The 21,727-nt window shown below is 40.0% G+C and overlaps 1 protein-coding gene across 2 annotated transcripts in view; it reads right to left on the minus strand.

Annotated features, from left to right (window-relative positions):
- The window catches only part of VSNL1 (visinin like 1), a 158,960-nt gene that overhangs the window by 77,048 nt on the left and 60,185 nt on the right, over positions 1-21,727 (minus strand). Inside the window, exon 2 of one of the 2 annotated variants that reach the window (XM_073335965.1) lies at positions 9,887-10,049. In XM_073335965.1, coding sequence (XP_073192066.1) covers positions 9,887-10,048 — 162 coding nt within the window. In that variant the 5' untranslated portion in view covers position 10,049. Of the gene's footprint in view, positions 1-9,886; positions 10,054-21,727 lie in introns of both variants that reach the window. The other variant, XM_073335964.1, reaches the window with a different exon arrangement.

Raw genomic sequence — 21,727 nt, forward strand, 5'->3', positions numbered from 1 at the left:
AAATTAGAGACTATACTACTTCTTTTCCCCCACCCTTGGTTTCTCTTGATTATTTGGAGTGTTAGCTTTTTCGGGAAGGGTTTGTCTCTTACTGTGAGTATGTTCGGTACCTACCACATGGGTTTGCAACATGGCATTTGTGACTCCCATGAACCGGTTTCTTTATGGCTAGATGGAGGCAGGGTAGGGTGAGGGGGGCAGGTCCTGAAAGTTAAGAAAGGGAGATTCTAAAACTTTTTTTCTGTTGTAACATGAGGTCATGGTTGGAAAAAGGTTGTGAATCACTAACATAGCACAATGGGGCCCTTATTTCCATTTGGGAGCTTTAAGCACTGCTTTAAAACAATAACTACACAAAGAAATCCATGGCCTGACTGTGGCAGCAGGATTGGGCTCTTATTTTGTCAGTGTTTTACTGCATTCCCTGATATTATGTTTTAATGATAGCTTTCTCCCTTGCAGCTGCACCGCTCCTTTCCTTCTGTTTTATTCTCCAGGGAAGTCATAACCTGTACTTATGAATTCACAGGGTTTTGCCATGGAAATAATTGTGACATTCCAAATTCATAATTACTTGTTCTCTAGGGGATCCAACAGGTAGTAAAGGTGAGCTGTAATGGAACAAAGCCCTTCATAAATAGTGCACACTACTGTAATTACCAAACATGCTTTTGTAAAAGAAATCTTTAGACAGATGCAAAATGGAAATGAATTTACATATTTTTGACGTATCTGGAGAATTTTCCTAGCATGTCTTTCCCTCATTAAAGTCTTTTGGAATGTAATGTGTGCATGGATGTGTGTCAGCTTTTTAAATGCTGTGGTTTGGATTACCTTTCTGCTATCTAACCAGGTTTTTTTTAAGGTTGCCTATCACGATGATATCTTAGTGCTTTTCACACAAAAAAGATAAACAGAAAGATAGGTTAGCCTTTAAATTCTATAGTGACGAAAGAAACTTTCTTTATATTTTATGAGAGGATCTGAGTTCAGCAGTTAGGGCCAGACTTTCAAAAGAGCTCACAACCAGATTTTTAAGTGCTCAGTTCCCACAATTGTGGTCAGAATTTCAAAAAAGCTCATCTTAATTTTAAGCCCCTAAATAAGAGCCAGGATGGAAAACTTCCATTGGTTTCAATGGGGCCAGGATTTCAGTTTCAGAACAGCCTGGCATCCAATTTGCTGATCTCATCTGAATATCTTGGTACTTATTTTGAAGTCTAAACAAAAGTTGCTGGGTTTTTTTAACTGTGAATGCTGAGCTTTGAAAATCTGGCTATTAGAGACTGGTCTGAGGAGAGGTTTCCTAGAGTGTTTCTGAGTCCAAGATCTATATATAGAGAGAAATATGCAAATACATTACATGTATCATCCTCCTCCCCAATCAAATAAAGAATCGGCTTCACAGTTAGTGCTGCCTTATGGGAGAGGGAGATAGGAGGTGCTGGACTCATTATGAAGGATGGTCCTTCCATGGGTGTTTCCATGGGAAGAACAGCTTGCCCCTTCGTTTTAGAATTCATGTGAGAAGGCACACCGCGTTCCTGGCTTCTACTTAAGAAATGCAAGAAGTTTCTATTATGGTTGTCTAATATGCATAGATGTTTGGCACAACACCCTCCTATTAATGTTCCTAGAGAGGAGAAACAGGATATATTGTTAGCGAAAACAGCAGTGTTTTGGGAAATTGCAGAAAGACAGTAAGAATCTTGTCATTGCCAGGAATACATTCTTTATGTTTCAGAGTAACAGCCATGTTAGCCTGTATTTGCAAAAAGAAAAGGAGTACTTGTGGCACCTTAGAGACTAACCAATTTATTTGAGCATAAGCTTTCGTGAGCTACAGCTCACTTCATTGGATGCCTACTGTGGAAAGTATAGAAGATCTTTTTATACACACAAAGCATGAAAAAAACCTTTTGTAGTGGTAAACACCCATTTTTTCACGGTTTGTGTGTATAAAAAGATCTTCTATACTTTCCACAGTATGCATCCAATGAAATGAGCTGTAGCTCACGAAAACTTATGCTCAAATAAATTGGTTAGTCTCTAAGGTACCACTAGTACTCCTATTCTTTATGTTAACTAGCTTTATACTAAAAGTAATGTTGTCTTTTCACAGTTTCTCAGAAACCTATTTAATACAATATTAGGGCACCAAATATACATTTCATACAGAAAAACACTACTCTATGATAATTCTATGTCTCAGTGTGCTTGCTTTTTATTTGTGCTTTACAGTTTCTTCTGTTAAGTGCATTCTATATATTTACCTTTAAAAAGGATAAATTTACTTTTGAAGAAGTTTGTGTCTTTATCAGGTATTTGTTACAAATGATTTCATTGTATTTTTATCAAATGTTTAGATTTAGATTTAGCACCGAGGGAATGCATTTAACATGTTTTCTGTCCATTTGACGTATCCTACAAGTTCCCCATATGAAAAACAGCCAAACAGCATCAATAATGCTACTGTTCCTTCTCTTCAACAGGTCCCCATTTGTATTTTTATCTATCTGTTGCATCTAGTATTGCAGATTTTGAAATCTCTGGGGGCAAGGATTGTCTTTGTTTTACTTATTTGTGTACATTAGCCTTGATTGGGGCCCTTAGCCCCCCCAAATAAATTAATAATAAAATAATGATAATAATAATAATAAATAATAATAATGGCTTCTAATCCAATTCCTATTGAAAAAAGCTCATTACAAAATTAATACTATTATCTTTCTAGTGGATCCTTAAGTCATATTAATAGATACATACATAGATATGATGTATGACTACATCATATTAGGTGTGTACATGCTGCTGGTAAAAAGCATACAGTATATCCTACCAAATGAACTGCCCTATTGTTTAGGAAACTTCTCAGAATTCCAGGAGTGATCTTTACATATAGCTGAATTGTTCCTGAATGTTTACATCCTGTAAGGCACAGACAGACTTCCCTGAAATAAATGGCATGCACATCTACCCCGGCTCCACCCCCCTCCAGTATACTAAGGGAGAAATGGTTCATTGTCCTGCATTGGTATACTCATCTATTTCCTTTTAATATTGCAGTGGAGTGGAACAAGTGAGAATGTACAGTAAAGCACTACAGTGCAGTAATTCTCTTTAGCAGGGTTGGACAAGAATTCTCCTAATTTTGTTGTTATGAGAACTATCTCCCTTGTTCTGCTGTCTTGCATACAGTGGCATGAGTAACAGAGGATGGGGAGGCAGCAGCTTTAAATGTGGAATAAGATGGTGACGTCTATGGGCACAAGGATGGGCACCAGGGATGCAAGACTCTCACAAGGTTCAGAGTTCAAATAAGTGTCCATAGATTGGATGCTTACCCAGTGCCTGATCCAAAGCCCAGTGAAATTAATGAAAATACATTGATTGACTTCAGTGGCCTTTGATGCAGGCACTGAAAACTCAAGTGAATAATCCAAACCCTACAGACAGGAAAAACTGGGCTGGAAACCTCAGGAGAACAGATTCCTTCACACAATTTCTGACATTTTTATTTCCAGTCTTGGCAAAAAATTATGAAAGAACAACTTTCTGTATTTTATTTTGGTATTTTTGGTTATAGTCACAGCTGTAGGTAGCCATGGGTGGGAGGGCGGAGGATGCCCATATCCAAACATTAAAAAAGGTTCAGGTTAAGCTCAGTTCTAAACATGGACAAAGGCTTATGGAGGTTCATGTTTTATTCAAACCAGTTAATCCTTCTCCAATACGAAGGTTATTTAAGACATCGTTCCTACTTCATTATATAAAGCCATCAATACTTAAGCATTAGTGTAGAGTTGAAATGGTTGTCTTTGTTGATGAATATTATTATTTTTACAGAAGTTCCTAGATTCCCCAACTGAGATCAACTCCCATTATGCTAGACTCTGTGCAAACATATCATAAGAGACAGTCTTTGCCCTAACAAACTTACAGTCTAAACATAAAACAAAGATAAAGAGTAGGAGAAAGGAAGTATTTTTAGTCCCAGTTTACAGATGAGGAATTGAGGCACTAAGATATTAAATTGTTTACAAGGTTACACAGGGACCTGTCTAGGGCAGAGCGAGGAATTGACCCTAGATCTTTAGAGCCTCAGTCCAGTGCCTTCACCCCACAAAAAACATCCTTCCTCACTGTGCAAGTTATCCAGTCTCCAAGATGGGCAACTTCTCCCAAAACTGTTTTTGTTTTTTGTTTTGTTTTTCCCCATTTTGTCCAACAACAATCGCTGTGTACATATCTGACCGTCTTAATCCCGAGAATCTACAAATATGTCAGTGGGTGGACAAGTATTTTTATGAAGATTTTGAGGAGCTATGTACTTCCTACAGTACATTTTGGCATATACTGAAATTTGGGGTGGGGGTGAGGGGCTGGAATTGAGATTCACCTACCTAATCTTCAGTAAATATTTGAGAATAGAGCCTATTTTGTTCCATACACTCTCAAAATGAGAGAATAGAATTCAGTGGGATCTCAGTCAGGGAATGTGAGGGAGAAGCCCAAAACATGAAAAATTATTTGACTAATTTATGAAATCATATTATATTTGTCACAGCAATTTAAATTAAAACTCAATAATATGTCTTAATAAAATACATAAGGTAAATTCATAAAACTTTACACCCAATTTATTATTTAATACTAGCCTAAGGTGCATTATACCATAATGGCTCTGAATATTTCCTTTCCATCTGAAAGACTATTCGCGTTTGCTTTCACTGTTAACCCAGAAGACATGCTTGCCATGTTCAGTGACCTGGTTCCAAGATGTATGACATCATAGGAGCCTACTTTCCACTTAGTATACACACATAACTCATGTTATCATTAATGCCCATTACGCACACTTGCACAGTACGGGGCACATTCACCCCTGATGTAATCCTGCTGAACTCAAAACTTAAAGCAGAATGAATTTGGCCTTTTAAATCAAAATAAGATGTATGGAATCACAACATGAATTCAGAATGCCCATGTTTAGGTTGACTTATCTCTGGTCCCCAATTTTACTTTAATGTATTTTTGTAAATTAATTTCTTATGATGAATATACTATAAACACTAAATAAATACAACCCTCCAGTAAAACTGCTGCTAAAACTATTCAGGAGCATTCAGCTCATTCAGCTATGTGGGAACAAAGTCTGGGGTCTAATCTTAATAGCCATGACACCAGTTGAGTCAAAATCACAACAGTAACCCTACACCTTCATATCTCTTAAGGGCTGCACATTGCAAGTCAGTTGCAGTGCATAAAAAAACAACTTTATTGAACCTACAAATTTACAGGCAATGTTAAATATTTTTATATGCCAATACAAGGTGTTCTATTAAACTGTCTACATATACACATGTATACAGACATATATCACTTTTATACAACACTTCCATAACAAGTTCTGTAAACAAGCAAACATTCTACACAGAAGGTCTAGTTGCGTGAGTGCTATTCGTCTTAAGTTTTGCACAGCCAGGTTCATAGAAAGAACCCCAGTTGCAATGAATTCAGAGCTGATCCTAATCAACATAACTATTGGTGCCACCTCAAACAAAAACAAGTCACTCACGGGTCTCTACGTAACCACTGAAGCCTCTGAAGTAACAATTATGACAATTTTTCAATGCATTGTAAAAAGAGAATGAAGTCACCAGACTGTAAAACTCTGCAAAATTGGCAATTTATATTAATATCACAAGAACATATTATGTCTTGTGATAGTAAACGTTGTGGGTGTTTTCCATTGGCTGGCTGTGTGTGGAAGGAGTCTCATTCCTTAGAACAAAGTTTTGTCATGAACATTCTAATATCACTCCTTGATCAGACATGTCCAAGTGCATGGTACAAATCCCATGAGCAGACAGATGCTGACATCTAAGAGAAAATGTAACACTGAAGTGAATGTAAACCTTGTAATAATCTTCCCAATAAAATATTTATGGAAACCTTCCTGGCTAAAATCCAGTGAATATAACTTGGGAACTTTTTTTCTCCTAACTGGAGGCTCACACTCAACATAAAGAAATCAATTAAGAAATCAACATAAATGTTATACATTCTTACCCTTAATATGTATTTCAGAGAACTGGAATGCTTAAAATCGAACAACAATGCCTTGTGACTTCTTGTGGTGACCTCTGCTGCGAAAGTCAATTTTCAAATCTGGATTTTTTTCTGTAGTCAGAAGCTAATACTGAATGAGTGTCCCAAGCATCAAGAATCAACCGCCATGGGAACATGGAAAGTAATAATGTCTCAGAGAGTCAGGGAATAACCTGTTAGAAGCATTGACAGTAGAACCTTGGAGTTACAAACACCTCGGAAATGGAGATTGTTCATAACTCTGAGCAAAACGTTCTTTCAAAAGTTTACAGCTGAACATTGACTTAATTCAGCTTTGAAACTTTACTATGGAGAAGAAAAATGCTTTTAACCATCTTAATTTAAATGAAACAAGCACAGAAAGTTTTCTGATCTTGTCAAAAAAAATTTAAACTTTCCCTTTATATTTTTAGTAGTTTACATTTAACACAGTACTGTACTGTACTTACCGGGGTTTTTTTTTGGGGGGGGGGGGGGAGGGGAGGGGGTTGGGTTGGTCTCTGGTGCTACCTGATTGCATACTTCTGGTTCCAAATGAGATTTATGGTTGACCGGTCACTTTGTAACTCTGGTGTTTGTAACTCTGAGGTTCTACAGCAGTGGCTCTCAACCTTTCTAGACTACTATGCCCCTTTTAGGAGTCTGATTTGTCTTGTGTACCCCTAAATTTCACATCACTTAAAATCTACTTGCTTACAAAATCAGACATAAAACTACAGAAGTGTCACAGCACACACTGAAAAATTGCTTCCTTTCTCATTTTTACCATTTAATTATAAATCAATCGGAATATAAATATTGTACTTACATTTCAGTGTATAGTATATAGAGCAGTATAAACAAGTCATTGTCCGTTTGAAATTTTAGTTTGTACTTACTTTGCTAGTACTTTTTATGTAGCCTGTTGTAAAACTAGGCAGATATCTAGATGAGTTGATTTACTCCCTGGAGGATCTCTGGAAACCCCCGTAGGCTCATGTATCCCTGGTTGAGAACCACTGTTCTACAGAATATGCATGAGGGGGAGAGAAACTATGAAGTCATGGATTCATTGAAGTCAAGGGGAGTTTTACCACTGACTTCAGCAGAGTCAGGATTTTGCCCTGCATGTAGACATACATATATATATATATATATATATATATATATATATATATATAATTTTCAGCCTATAACAAACTAGGCTAAACACATAAGAGTTACGTTAAAACAATATTAGGGGCACTTATTACTAAAATAGGAATATCCAAACGCTGGGGAATCTTACTTAGCCTATATTTCCAAACACAAGTGTAATGTAAAGGCACTAAAGCTAGTAGCCAGATTTACCTTCTCTGTGTGTTGTCAAAGTTCCCATCCTTTTAAGCAGCAATGAACCTTTATACTCTGTGATTTACATTTTGCACTACCACTCAGTAACAATGGAATTAAATTTTATCTCTGGGATATTTCCTTCTGGAGTAAAGCATCTTGTGGGAGTCTACAATGACCTCTGAGGATGACTCAGAAACACTTTTGAAAAGGAGAAGTCCTCATGGCTGGGAGATGACATCATAAAACTGTCCCTCCCACTCAACCTCCCTCCCCAAATACTTATTTAGACTTTATTCCCCACTTTTTATTTGTAATTTATCAAACAGGAAGCAATGGTTCTACAACAGTTAAACACTTTATATATTTTGCTACACATACATATTTTGCAAATGCTTATTTACTTTTCCTACTAACATGCATGGGAAACAAGATGCAAGTCAATGTAGGACACATGCCAAACATCATCTAAAATGGAGGCAATCAATAATCACTCAATCCAAAACACAACGCTCTAAAGCAGTAATAGCAGAGTTGTCACAAAATAGGGAGTCACAGTCTTCTGGAGGACAGGACTTTTCAGAATGCTGTTTTAATGTACAGAAATTAAAGTGCAGAGATGGTAGCTTAATTCATATACACTGCAGATGGCAGTGTTTGTACAGTAACCATCACTGGCAGTGGGAAAGGGGCCACTTATAATATTTGTGGGGATGGTGTGGTCCAGGGCTGGGGAAATTCAGGAAAGATGGACTGCAGTTCCATTTCAGATAAATACAGATAGTCCTTGCCTACAGAGATCATTACTGAGTTCCAGGCCATCAAAGCACTGGTAAAATTGACTGCAGACATTTTTATTGTTCCTCAACCTAACACTCTAATTTTCTGAATTAAGTGTTCATCACCACTATCCAATATTTTTCCGACTTAAAATTACTTTGAAGCCTCTGACCTTCAGGCAGCTGTTCCATTTTGAATGAGAATGTAATTACTTTTGTAATATGAATACACATCTCATGCTGTCTCCAATGTTTCTCCCCTTACAAAATAAATACATAGTAAAATAAGAAGACATGGTACATGATAAATTAATGATTAATAAAAAGAAGGTAACGAGATGTCCTACATATCCTCTCTCATACTCCAAGAACAAGGGGAAACTTAATGAGAAGGAAAGGCAATACATTTATAACGTACAAAAAGAAACTTTCTTTTCATAGTGCATAATTAGTCTATAGTACTCACTGCCTCAGGACTTCACTGGGGCTAAGAAATGACTGGGAATCAAAAGAGGAATAGATATTTGGATGGGTAATGAGAACATCTACAGGATACTCATTTTATAAACCAGTGGCACTGCATGGAGGTATAGGGATCTGCCAACATGGATCATCTTGCAGGAGAGAGGCCATAACCCCTCATCCTTCAGAGCATAAAGCAATCTCTAGTTGAGAGGCTTTAGGAAGACCGAAGGCTTTAGGAAGGGACCGAATGGCTAGGCAGCAGTTCTGCAGAAAAGGACCTAGGGGTGACAGTGGACGAGAAGCTGGATATGAGTCAGCAGTGTGCCCTTGTTGCCAAGAAGGCCAATGGCATTTTGGGATGTATAAGTAGGGGCATAGCGAGCAGATCGAGGGACGTGATCGTTCCCCTCTATTCGACATTGGTGAGGCCTCATCTGGAGTACTGTGTCCAGTTTTGGGCCCCACACTTCAAGAAGGATGTGGATAAATTGGAGAGAGTCCAGCGAAGGGCAACAAAAATGATTAGGGGACTGGAACACATGAGTTATGAGGAGAGGCTGAGGGAGCTGGGATTGTTTAGCCTGCAGAAGAGAAGAATGAGGGGGGATTTGATAGCTGCTTTCAACTACCTGAAAGGGGGTTCCAAAGAGGATGGCTCTAGACTGTTCTCAATGGTAGCAGATGACAGAACGAGGAGTAATGGTCTCAAGTTGCAGTGGGGGAGGTTTAGATTGGATATTAGGAAAAACTTTTTCACTAAGAGGGTGGTGAAACACTGGAATGCGTTACCTAGGGAGGTGGTAGAATCTCCTTCCTTAGAGGTTTTTAAGGTCAGGCTTGACAAAGCCCTGGCTGGGATGATTTAACTGGGAATTGGTCCTGCTTTGAGCAGGGGGTTGGACTAGATGACCTTCTGGGGTCCCTTCCAACCCTGATATTCTATGATTCTATGATTCTATGATTCTTTCCCTTTGGGAAAATTATATCCTTCCTCTGAAGCATTTGGTACTGGTTACTCTCGGAGACAGAATACTGATCTATTTGAACCACTGGTCCAATTTTGCAATAGTAATTCCTATGTACATACCTGTCTGCTCCTTGTTAGTATAGACTTTAATTTGAATGATAGCCATAAAGGATATTTTTGCTCTACAGATACTGAGGCATCACTCTGATACCCTTCTTGTGGCTGTGGAATAAGAAGCTAATAAATAACGTACCTTTACATAAAGCTGCTGAAATTCGTCAAGGTTCAGTCTACCACTAGGACAGTCCTTTAGAAATCCTTTGTACCACTGTTTGAGTTCATGTTCGTTGAACTCCGTGCTCTTCACCAGATCCTCCATCACTTCAGGGGCCAGTTTGCTATTCTGTTTCCCCATTCTGCCTTAAGAAAAACAAATTAATACAATTAGCTAAGTTGCTGTGATCATTTTAAAACTTGATTAGCAACCAAGCTGGAGTATGCTACTGACAGCCTTGTTTTGTGCTCACTGATGCTGTCAGCCAAGCCCGACCCCATGCTCTCCCTGATTATTTGGATGCTAAATTTATTTAAATAAGTGTTAGGCTGAATTTGAGAAAAAACTAAGAAATTCATCTTTCAATTAAAGCTCTTAAGTCCTGCAGAGAGACTGCTGAATTAGTTTTCAAAATAAATGAGAATTTGCTTAATCTTTTTATCTTTAATAATCATTTAATATAAAGATTCCACCCTTTTTCTTTTCTTTTCTTTTTGAGAGGACTAACAGGTTCTTCCTGCCAGTGGTTACCAACATATTAAAAAGTGACCATTCTTTTAGTAACCTTCATAAAGTGGTTCCTAACTATTCCTTGTGTATTCAATTATGTGTTCCTTAGGCTGGCATTGTTATTCGTCAGTACTATGTTGGGTTGAAAAGGATTTTGTGATCTTTTTGTTGCATTTTAATTCATACATTTCACAAATTCATAGATCTGATATTATTCACAAGTTTCTCTTTAACCTTACCCAGGGGTGAAAGTAAAATGCAGCTCTTACCAGTATAGGGCCTCTCTGGCCGCCCCTCACCCCCTGCCCGGGAAGGGGTGTGGCCTCCGCCGGAAGGGGCGGGACTGGGGGGGTCAGCATTCCACAGCCAGTCCATCTGCGCTCCCTGGCCTGCGCTGCCCAGGGCTTCAGCGGTGATTTAAAGGGCCCGGGGCTGCGGCCAGCGCTGCACAATAGTGGCAGTGCTGGCCAGAGCCCCAGGCCCTTTTAAATCACGGCCCCGGGGCAGCTACTTCTTTTGCACCCCCCACTGTCAGCAGCTGGGAGGTAAGGGAGGCAAAAGGGGCAGCATTTTAACATTGCTTCCCTGTTTGCGCCCTCCATCGGTGGCCCCGTCGGGTCATCGCTGCCCCTTTTGTGCCCCCACATTGGTGGCCCTGCTGGTAGGGACCCGGCAGGGCCGCTGATTGGGGGCGCAAAAGGGGCAGCGATGTTAAAGCACTTTAAAGTCAACGGTATGGGCCGGTACTGGCAGCTACCTTTTACCGGTACGCCGTACCGGCCTGTACCCCCTTACTTTCACCCCTGACCTTACCTTAAACCCCTCCACTGATGCCAGTTCAATGATTGACAGACTCTTTACAATTTATGGCTCCAATCCTGCAAAGGCTTCCACATATGATTAACGGTACATTTGTAAGCAGTCCCACTGATGTACATGCGACTTCCCATATGCATGAAGTTAATCACAGGTGGAAATCTTTGCAGGCTCAGGGCCTGTAATATGCCTCGCTCTTGAAATATGAAGTGTTCTACAGTATATTAGTGGGACTACATTTTTCTTCTCATAATTTTAGGTTTTGGTATATTCACATTGACTAGTACAAATAATTCTCCGTCCCCCACCTCATTTTTTACTTCCTTAATAATTTTTTTTAGATAATCACATTTTATCTCAATGTGCATTTTTTGCAGTCATCAAGACAGTGGATGAATGACAGTGTTGCCACTTCCTGTCCTAAGCTCTTAGGGCCTGATCTTACAAGCCCAGCTCACCTGAGCAATCCTCACTCAAATAAGAAATGCCATTGTATGAAGGGGTGAAGCCCTTACAGAACCAGGACTGAGGAAAAGAGCTGGTTAGCTACCCAAACTGTGAGAGACAGGGGAGGAGCTTCTCTTCTGTGCAAAGGGTTCTGGGTTGGGAAATCCTCATTAAAACCCCTGGCTCCCTCCAGGCTAGAGAGTCAGAGTTAAAGGGTTGATGAAGAAGAGTCAACTGGAGCAGTGGCTCTCAACCAGGGGTCCGGGGCCCCATAAGGGGCCTCGAGCAGGTTTTGGGGGTGCCTCCAAGCAGGGCCAGCATTAGACTTGCTGGGGCCCAGGGCAGAAAGCCGAAGCACCACCGCCTGGGGCTGACACCCAGGTCCCTAGCCCCGCCACCTGGGGCTGAAGCTGAAGCCTCAGCAATGTAGCTTTGTGGGGGGGCCCTGTGGCATGCGGCCCCAGCCAATTGTCCTGCTTGCCAGCAGTTCTGGCTTTTATATGCAGAAAACCAGTTACTGTGGCACAGGCGGAGTTTTTATAGCATATTGGGGGGGCCTCAGAAAGAAAAATGTTGAGAACCTCTGACCTGGAGGAACCTGGGCCTGCAATAAGGCATATGGAGTACTTTGAGTGGATAAATGGACTGACACTATCTTATGGAAAGACATTCTTTGTTGTTCTTTTGGGGTTTTTTATTTAAAATATTTTTGGTACTTTTACTAATAGCCCCTGAACTGTGTCATGCTCATTTCAGAAACCTTCCTTTACACTGTTATGTCTGCCATTCCAGCTATGCATCAGCTCATCACAAAACCATATCTAAGGCTTTTTCTATATGGTGTCTTAAACATCCCTGGTATCACATTCAAGTCACCTGCCAACCTCTGGTCAGGTTCTTCACAAGCCAGCCATCCCACCTTTCACACCAACTGTAGCAAAAAGGCTGCCAAACAAGTCAGCCAGATGCAGTTCAGAGAGGTTTAGCAAACAAAGTACCAAACATTCTTTAAAAAAAAAAAAAAAAAGAAAGAAAACCAAGGGATACTTTTCCATAACAAAATGTCAGTCCATTTATCTGCCTAAAGTATTCCATATGTCTCATAACTGGCTGAGATGACCCTTCCTCACCAGCTCTTCAACTCCGACTCTCTAGTTAGGAGAGAGCCAGGCATTTTATAAAGGGCTCCTGTACCTAGAAGCCTTTGCAGAGAAGTCCTTACCATCTCTCTGGGTGATTGACAGTTTGGCTGATTCTTTTTCTCACTCCCAGTTCTATAAGGGATTCGCCCCATCACACACACTGAATTCAAGTTAACCTGGTTAGCTGAACCCACTCCTACAAAATTCTGAGCACTCCTGAACCTCCCTCTACCCTCAACCTCCACTGACTTTCATGGGTGTGGAAGGTGCTCCTCAGCTTGCAGGATTGGGTTCATATAGTCTTTCATTCACAACCTGCTCCCATCTAAGTCAATAGCAAAACTTCCATCTGTATGTAACAAAAAACCCACTGGAAAATATACGGCCTGACTCTCCACTCCCTTAGTGTAGTCATTTACATCTGTGCAACACAGGATTAAAACACTACCATTCTGATCTGATAGCCTTTAACATCTACTGTGCCCTCACTCTGCACAGGTGTAAATGACAACACTAAATACAAGGCCCTGATCAGGTCCCTAATGTGAAGCATTGAAGAATTATACTGTGGGGAAACAATCCTGAACTGGTGGAAGCATGAACAAGTCTTTTCCATCTCTAATATCCATGTGCCCAAGTTAACTTGAAATCCAGAGATTAACTTAAACCTTAAAAAGGAATAAAAACAGACAGGAAAGAAGAATGGAAGTGGAGAAATATAATCATTAATTGCTATGTAGTGAACACAGATCATTTACATCCAATTGTCAACACTTGAGATATGAGCTGTATTTATAAACAAATATGTCAGTTCTTTCAGTAATTTTTATATTGGCCCCTGTCGTCTTTTACCTAAAATGTATAACATCATTTACCTTAATCTCTCCTTGTGGGCCACGTTCTAAATAGCAGTACTTTGGATTCATTTTATATGATATTTTCTCCACTATTTTGCTAACAGGGTGCTCAGATTTTCACGTGGTGCTTAGTTGTGTCCTGTGCACAGAAAGGAATAATGTCTTCCCTGGACCAACACCTAGCACATGTGTTTCTACTTTCCAGTGTAGCACCCACCTTTGGTGGCAGCTCTACATTTCATATGCAAGTTCAGTTTAAATCACCTGCCAACCCTTCCCCTCCCTCCCCATCTCAAAACCTTTTTTTCCCCCTGCAATATTGCGTTTAAAGAAGCTTTTCCCCATTTTAAAACGTAGTCTCTTTCTCATCAAGTGAGCTACTCATTTCTCTGCCCATTTCCATCATTTCAGCACAGCCTGCTTTATCTGGACAGGCTCCCATAGTGTTAGCCATCCCTCCTAGCTTTGCGTGGTTAGTGACTGTGATCGATGTATCCCTTTATGCAGTCTCCTGAGTGATACTAGACATGGAACTAAAGCATCCACATCTCTGCTCAGTACCTCTTCCCAAGTTGTCACAGTTCTATTAATAATCTTTGTTATTCCCATTCCATCATGTATCCATCCCAGAATAATAGTATCCAAACCAGCTTGTCCCAGGGGCAAGTCATAACTGTTGGCAAGTCACTTTGCCAGGACAGCATGGGTTTCAGCAACAAGAGCACCCAGAAAAAGGGGCACAGTTTCAAAGGATTTACCGGGTATGAAAGGAGTGCTGCAAGTACGATATGTGTAAAATAGTGCAACCAATAGGACAAAGTATTATTAACCAGGAATATCCCAAAGCATTAGGGAGAAATTCTGTCCTCTGTTGCACAACCACATTATGATGCTGAACAGACATAACTGAAGGCACAACTGGGTTCATAGTTTCTTTAGGGTATTGCCAATATCTAGCAGACAGACCTGGACATGCTCTGCATTTGCTTCCTATGTAAAAATCGTTAGCATACCAAAGAAGCCCATTTTCAATCTCTTATGTTCTTTGTGAATTATAATAATCCTCATGTGGAACAACTATCAATTTATCAATTTTGTGTAGGCAAAAAAACCTAATGTCCTTGCTTCTACTCTCATTTAAACCAGCATAAATAATTGAAGTTGAGCCTTTTGGTCAGGAAGTCATATATTCCTCAGAATATCTGGCCCAGTATTGTCTTTGGGTGCCCCACTTTCCACAAAGCTTGTACTCGGTTAATTTGGCACAGTATATATTTAAAACCCCATACTGGCTAATCTAGTAGTAATACATTTTTCTCCTTGCCCCCATCCCAATTGCTTACAGACTGGCTGATATTTTATTTGTTTTCATGTTTTAACTGGCCTGCTGATTTCCTTTGTTTCTTTTTGCCTTTTAAAAATAGTGCTATATTTTTCAGTCCCCAAGTACCTTCCTTGTTTTCCAAGAGTTCTCAAAGATGACTACCAATACGTACAATAACTTCCTTTGCTATACTCATAAGGAGCTTAAAATGAATGTCATCTGGCTTCTTTCATTCATTTATGTCATTTTTACTTGACTTATTAATTTGGATTCTTGATATTTCCATATCCTCATTTTTTGATTTATAATTATATTATTTCTAAATGTATCCATTTATTTACATTGTCCCATTGATTCATATGGCACTTCAGATATGTAAAGCAGACAAAATTCCTTCAGGAAATACCATTCTTCTGTAAACCTCAACTCCATTTTCCAAGAAAAAATATTTTCTTGGTTAGGTGGATATAATTATTGAAGTCAATGGAGTTGCTCTGGATTTATACCAGTGTATGTGAGCAAACAACTGGCCCAGCATATCTATCTATAATCTCTTCCATCATCATATTCACAGAAACAAGACACTCCTTTCCTGTCTTTCTCTGTGATACATGATCCTAGTATTTGCTCACCTGCTTGTTCCACTACAGATTGGTTGATCTGCCTCAAACACCTTTCAGCATCCTTTGATGCATTCTGCCATATAATGTGAACCTCCCTGTGTATTGTATTAGTGCTAATTGCAATGAACAGTTTAACAGGCAGGAGGGATAGTTCAGTGGTTTGAGCATTCGCCTGCTAAACCCAGGACTGTGAGTTCAATCCTTGAGGGGACCATTTAGGGATCTGAGGGAAAAATTGGGCATTGGTCCTGCTTTGAGCAGGGTGCTGGACTAGATTACCTCCTGAGGTCCCTTCCAACCCTGATATTCTATGAACAGAAACCTTTCATAAATGATGCTTTCTGTAAAACTTAACCAACATGTAAGGAAGCAATAATTTGGGACTGAAATCTTATGGATTCTCATTTATTTGTTGGTCCAGTTAAACATGGTACATTATCTGCTTTGCTCCCATTTGATGCGGGGAACAAAACTAGTTGATCAGTCCTGTCAGGTATAATCCTCCCGTCTACTGTAATTATATCAACTCATTTTTTCCATCTTCTTTTCAACCTCTAGGTCTTTTGTTAGCAAAATACATTTGAATTACAATCTGCAGTAAGGCTCAACAGTATCATATGACTATCAGGTGAGCGCCAAGGCTTTTGGTTGTTGATACAATTAATTTTGGTAAGAAACCTATTATTCATAGATTTTTCTAGTTAACCATGAGATTTAGTTCAGTCTTCTAGGGTTTCTTTGCATCTCTTATTATTATGGAAGAGGTATAATCCGTCCTTAGCAATGAATGTACTAGCTGCCAACACACATTTAATTTTCTAAAATTAAAACATTTTTACATTATGCCACAATAATCATGGTTTACAAAACATGTTTTTTTTTCCTCTGAAAATCCATTAATATGCATTAGGCAGAAACAGCAGAGCACAGCTGCACAAACACTAAGTTCTTCAAGTTGGCAGAAGGTCACTCACTTACTCACTATTAGAATCTTTATGTGGAGTAAAATTTTTGTTTAATCTATTAATTTACTTCCAAATCACTTTAGTATGTCAATATCCAAGCACTGTTGTTCAAGTGTTGCATATTCTGGAGAATGGCACATCAGCCTAAAAAAAAATGTTTTGTTTCTAACAAAACAAATTTGAACAAATATTTTTGAAACTTCTGTCAGCAAAATAAAAAATCTGCTTAAAAATCTACGTAATACAACCAGGGCAAAATCAAGACTTTAACTAAAACACTGTCTTTAAATACCAGCAATATACACTGAAATACTTCATGTTGAAACCCCTGTGAAAGGTAATTGTAATTTGAGTCAAGATTGACTACTGTAAATATAGAGCTTCACTGTGCAACCCTTGCTTGCATGAGGGAGTACCTATTCACATATGTCTACAAAAGTGAATGAACTAGATTCTGATACCCTTACACACATACTGTAAGATGAATAGTACCTTATTTATATGAATATCAAAGGACTAGATTGCCTCATTCATGTTGAGGAGCAATGGGGATACTCATCTGAGTGTCGGCTAGAGGTTCGCAACATGGCACAAAGGGACTGCTCAAGGAGTAAGGTACTACTCAGGAGGAGTAAAGGTATCAGTATCTGCCCCAATGGGATTTGTCATGTAAGAAAGTGCTCACCAACACAAGTATAGGGTTGCCAATTTTGGTTGGACATATTCCTGGAGATTTCATCATGACATAATCTTTAATTAAAGATTAATCTTTAATTCCTGGAGACTCCAAGACAATCCTTACTCAGGCAATCCTAAGTAAGTATTGCACAGTACAGAACATAGTGAGAGCAAGTGAAACCCTAGTCCCCCTCTCTGCACTGAAGTGCTACAAATAATTGATAAAGAAAATGTGGAACTAACAAGACACATGCTGAAAGCCAGAATGTCCAAAAGAATTCAGTATGTTGGGTACCCTGAGAGTTAGGCTTGTCTACATTACCCTCTGGATCGACGGGCAGCTATCAATCCAGCGGGGGTTGATTTATCGTGTCTAGTCTAGATGTGATAAATCAACTGCCGAGCGCTCTCCCGACGACTCTGGTACTTCACCAGGGTGAGAGGCACAGGCGGAGTTGACGGGAGAGTGTCAGCTGTCAACTTACTGCAGTGAAGACACCGTGGTAAGTAGATCTAAGGACGTCGACTTCAGCTACATTATTCATGTAGGCATTATTCACGTAGATGAAGTTGCATATATCAGATCAATTCCCCCCACCCGCCCGCCCCCAGTGTAGACCAGGCCTCAGAATTGGAGCTACTGAGTGCTTTGGAAAATCGGGCCCCTTATTCTTGTGCTTAAATGAAAGTTGGGCTCTTGTGAAAATCTGGCCCAGATTGTGCTCTTGAAAATCTGGTCCGGCACATTTTTGAAAATCTGGCCATGCTGTACTTCACATCTTAGTCTCTTGCTCTGGTTATATCCAAATCTTTAGATGATGTCTACTCATTTTCTCTTCATGTGTAAACTCTTTGGGGCTGGCCTCTGGTCTCCATATACCTAGCAAAGTTTTTGCTACGTTTATACTTATTACCCTTACTCATGCTGAGTAGTACCTTACGTCCCAAACATCCCTGAGCAATGGGTGACATGTAAGCTAAAGCGCTGCAGGGGTAGCCTTGGTAGGCATTACAGCTCACACACCCTCTCTACTTCTCCCATGCGCTGAGAAGTACTAATTAGCTGCTGGCCTGTGCCTGATACAACACCCACTGTGACAGCTCAGCTGTGCTAGCTGGCACATAGCCGGGGACAAAGTCAAGCCTATGCCCACTTCTCACCTCTTCTGCCCACTCGTTCTAGCCTGTGTCAAGTCACAATCCAGCTCTATATGCACTAGGCAGAACCGTCAAACACCATGTGGAATTTCCTTATTTTATATATATATAATTTCACTTGCTCTCACTATGGTCTATGCTGTCCAATCCTTACTTGGGGTTGCCAACCCTCCAGGATTGTCCTGGAGTCTCCAGGAATTAAAGATTAATCTTTAATTAAAGACTGACATGATGAAACCTCCAGGAATACATCCAACCAAAATAGGCAACCCTATGTTGGTGAGCACTTTCTTACATGAAGAATCTGATTGGGACAGATTCTGATACCTTTACTCCTCCTGAGTAATACCTTACTCCTTGAGCAGTGCCTTTGTGCCACATTGCAAACCTCTAGCAGACACTGAGGCTGGAGTCAACGTAGCTTAGGTCGACTTACTGCAGTGTCTACACCACACTCTCCCATCAACTTACCTTACTCCTCTCATTCCCTGTGAAGTACTGGGGTTGATCGGGGAGCGCTCTGCCGTCGATTTAACAGGTCTTCACTAGACCCGCTAAACTGACACCCAGTGTGTCAATCACTGGAGCGTCGATCCCGCGGTAGTGTAGACATAGCTTCAGATGAGTATCCCCATTGCTCCTCACAATGAATGAGACGGTCACAATCTGTTCCTTTGTTCATATAAGTAAGATACTATAAGGTATTGTTCATCTTACCCTTGCACACATACCATATCATTCATATATATATATATATATATATATATATATATATATATATATATATATATATATATAAAATGGAAAAATACAGAAAGCAAAAACACTGGGCAAGTGAAGAACTGTTGGCGTAATCTGAAATAACAGACCAATTTTCTTGTTATTTTTTACTATGTTGCTTAACAAATTCCCTGCTGTGCCCTGGTAATAAGTACAACTCCTGACCAATCTCAGCATTGTTCCTTTCTCCTCAGGCTACTTCCGACACTGCCTTTCCTCTTACTAATGTCAGCATGAAGGATAGTTGGAAGCAAGACAAGGCTGTGAAACCAGCCTGGTGATTCATCCTTTCAAATATATTTCTTGTTCCACAGAAAAATAGAAATCTAGAGCCAGAACCTACCATTCACACATAAAGGCCAAAAATCTTCTCCAAAGAACCCAGCCTGAGTAAGTAGCTGGGGGACTCTGTGAGTGGAATGGGAGAGGAATTATCCCACCCAAACAAAGGAGCAGGAATCCATGACTGGAGTGGCCTGCCCTGGACCACAGCCCTCTCCATAAGCACCCCTGCACAATACTCTCAGAGATACACTGCAGAGGGGTATGCACCTCCAGAATGACCTCCCCAAACCCTGTCCCATGCCTTATACAGCAAAGTGGTTCTGCTCCCCAAAGGTCCTCTGCTCCCACAGGAAAGGAGATAGGATTTGTGTCATCATGGCCCAGAAGGGGAAGCTTTATCAGAACTGTGCAGCTTTGCAGAATGCAGGAATTTGCTGTATTCTTCCCTTTGGAAGACAGGGAGGAGCCTGAATTCCCAGATTTTCCCTTCACACAGCACTTCGGATGCAACTGTATGATTTTAACCACACTTTTGCTGTCATTTGTGCCACACAGTGAAACTGAGGCTATAGCCCTTACTGAAAAATAAATAAATGGGGATTTTCAGTATAATGCTACATTGAAGTTAATGGCAACAAGGCACCATTTACTGCTAACAAAACGTACTTCACACACAAAGTGGGTGAAATAGGCCAGATTCTTATTTCTGTTACACCAGAGTAAATTCAGTGCAACTCCACTGACTTTATGCAGTTACTCCAGATTGATACTGGTTTTACCTGAGATCAGATCCTGGCTCAGTGTCTATACCCACAATGGAAATGATCTCTCTTTACTTGGGGGGTGTGTGTGGAAATGGAGAGTTCTGACATTATACAATGCCATCACACACAAATGTATTCCTAACTTGTTAAAAGAATTCAATGATACAATTACTGAGTTGTTAAATAATAAACACAGCTGGAGAGAGAAAGTAAGAGGTTTAGGCAAGCAGAAAGAGAGTTGTTTTCAGATGCTATGTGAAATGAGATGGACAATTGACTAGGTACTAAGATATAAAGCAGAGTGTTCCAAAGAGCAAGTGCTGCAGGGCAGAAAGCTCTAAGAGCAGCAGTGGCCAGATTGTGTGAACTGATGCCTTTTTACACCAACTGTGTGCCCACGCCTGACTAGTCCTTCCCCCCATTTCTGCTTATTGTTTCCTCTCCTCTTTTGGACGGGGTTTGGCACCTATGACAGATTTCTCAGATAGTTTAGTGATATAAGGCTGGATCTCCGAAAGGGATAATGGGTAGACATGTTTTGTTTTGCTAATGCTGACAGAAAATAACCATCCCAGTATAGGAGACAAGCAGATCAGTGGACTCATTTCTACTCATGCCTAGCCACAATCAGCTGCAGTGTTCTGTAGGCACTGGGATGCTGTGAGTTTTAAGGAGAGATTTGTTTTATCAGGACTAAGATGAATATTTCCTTATTTGGACTATTCTCTTCAACTCTGTCCTCATCCATAATAAGTGAAAAGAGAACTTCAAAACACTTCCACCACCTATTGGTGTAATATGGGATTTATTCATATGCTAAACACCATTCAGCTGAACTTCAGTAATCATTAACCTGATTATTCAGACTGTTTCTCCATCTCAGTACTCATTCAGTTTGATCACTGTGACAAGTTTGCAACATGTTTCATGGTAAAGTTGTCAGTTTCCAGCTGATTTCTGTGAGGTTTTTGATTGCAAGAGTTGTTGCTTCCAACAGAACACACTATCTCCCCCTACTTCAGTTCCCATGAGTTACTGATAAGGAAGTCCACAGTCTCCTCAATATACCAAGTTCAACTTGACCACTTAAAGTAAGTTGGGTGGCTGTAATGCCAGTATTGATAGGCATTTCAAAAACTTGCTTTCCAATGGGACAACCTGCACCATTTTCAAATGTTAAGAGATTAATCCCCTATTCAAAATACCATTTCTTGATGCTGAAATATTTGCTAGGTATTTCCCAGTTACAAACTCCTCTTTGGAGAAGATGAGCAGTTCCAGCTATATTTGAACATCAATGCCAACCTCTGTGGGTTCCAGTCTGGGTTCCAGCCTTCCTTTGGAGTTGAGACGATATTTGTCAGCGTTATAAGCAATTTACTTTGGTTTTAGATCCTGGTCACCTATGCATTTTAGTCAGACCAGGCATCTCAGTGGTTTTTGATACAACAGAGTATAAGTCGTTGCTCCA

This window comes from Lepidochelys kempii, chromosome 3, assembly GCF_965140285.1.
Source record: "Lepidochelys kempii isolate rLepKem1 chromosome 3, rLepKem1.hap1, whole genome shotgun sequence".
NCBI lineage: Eukaryota > Metazoa > Chordata > Testudines > Cheloniidae > Lepidochelys > Lepidochelys kempii.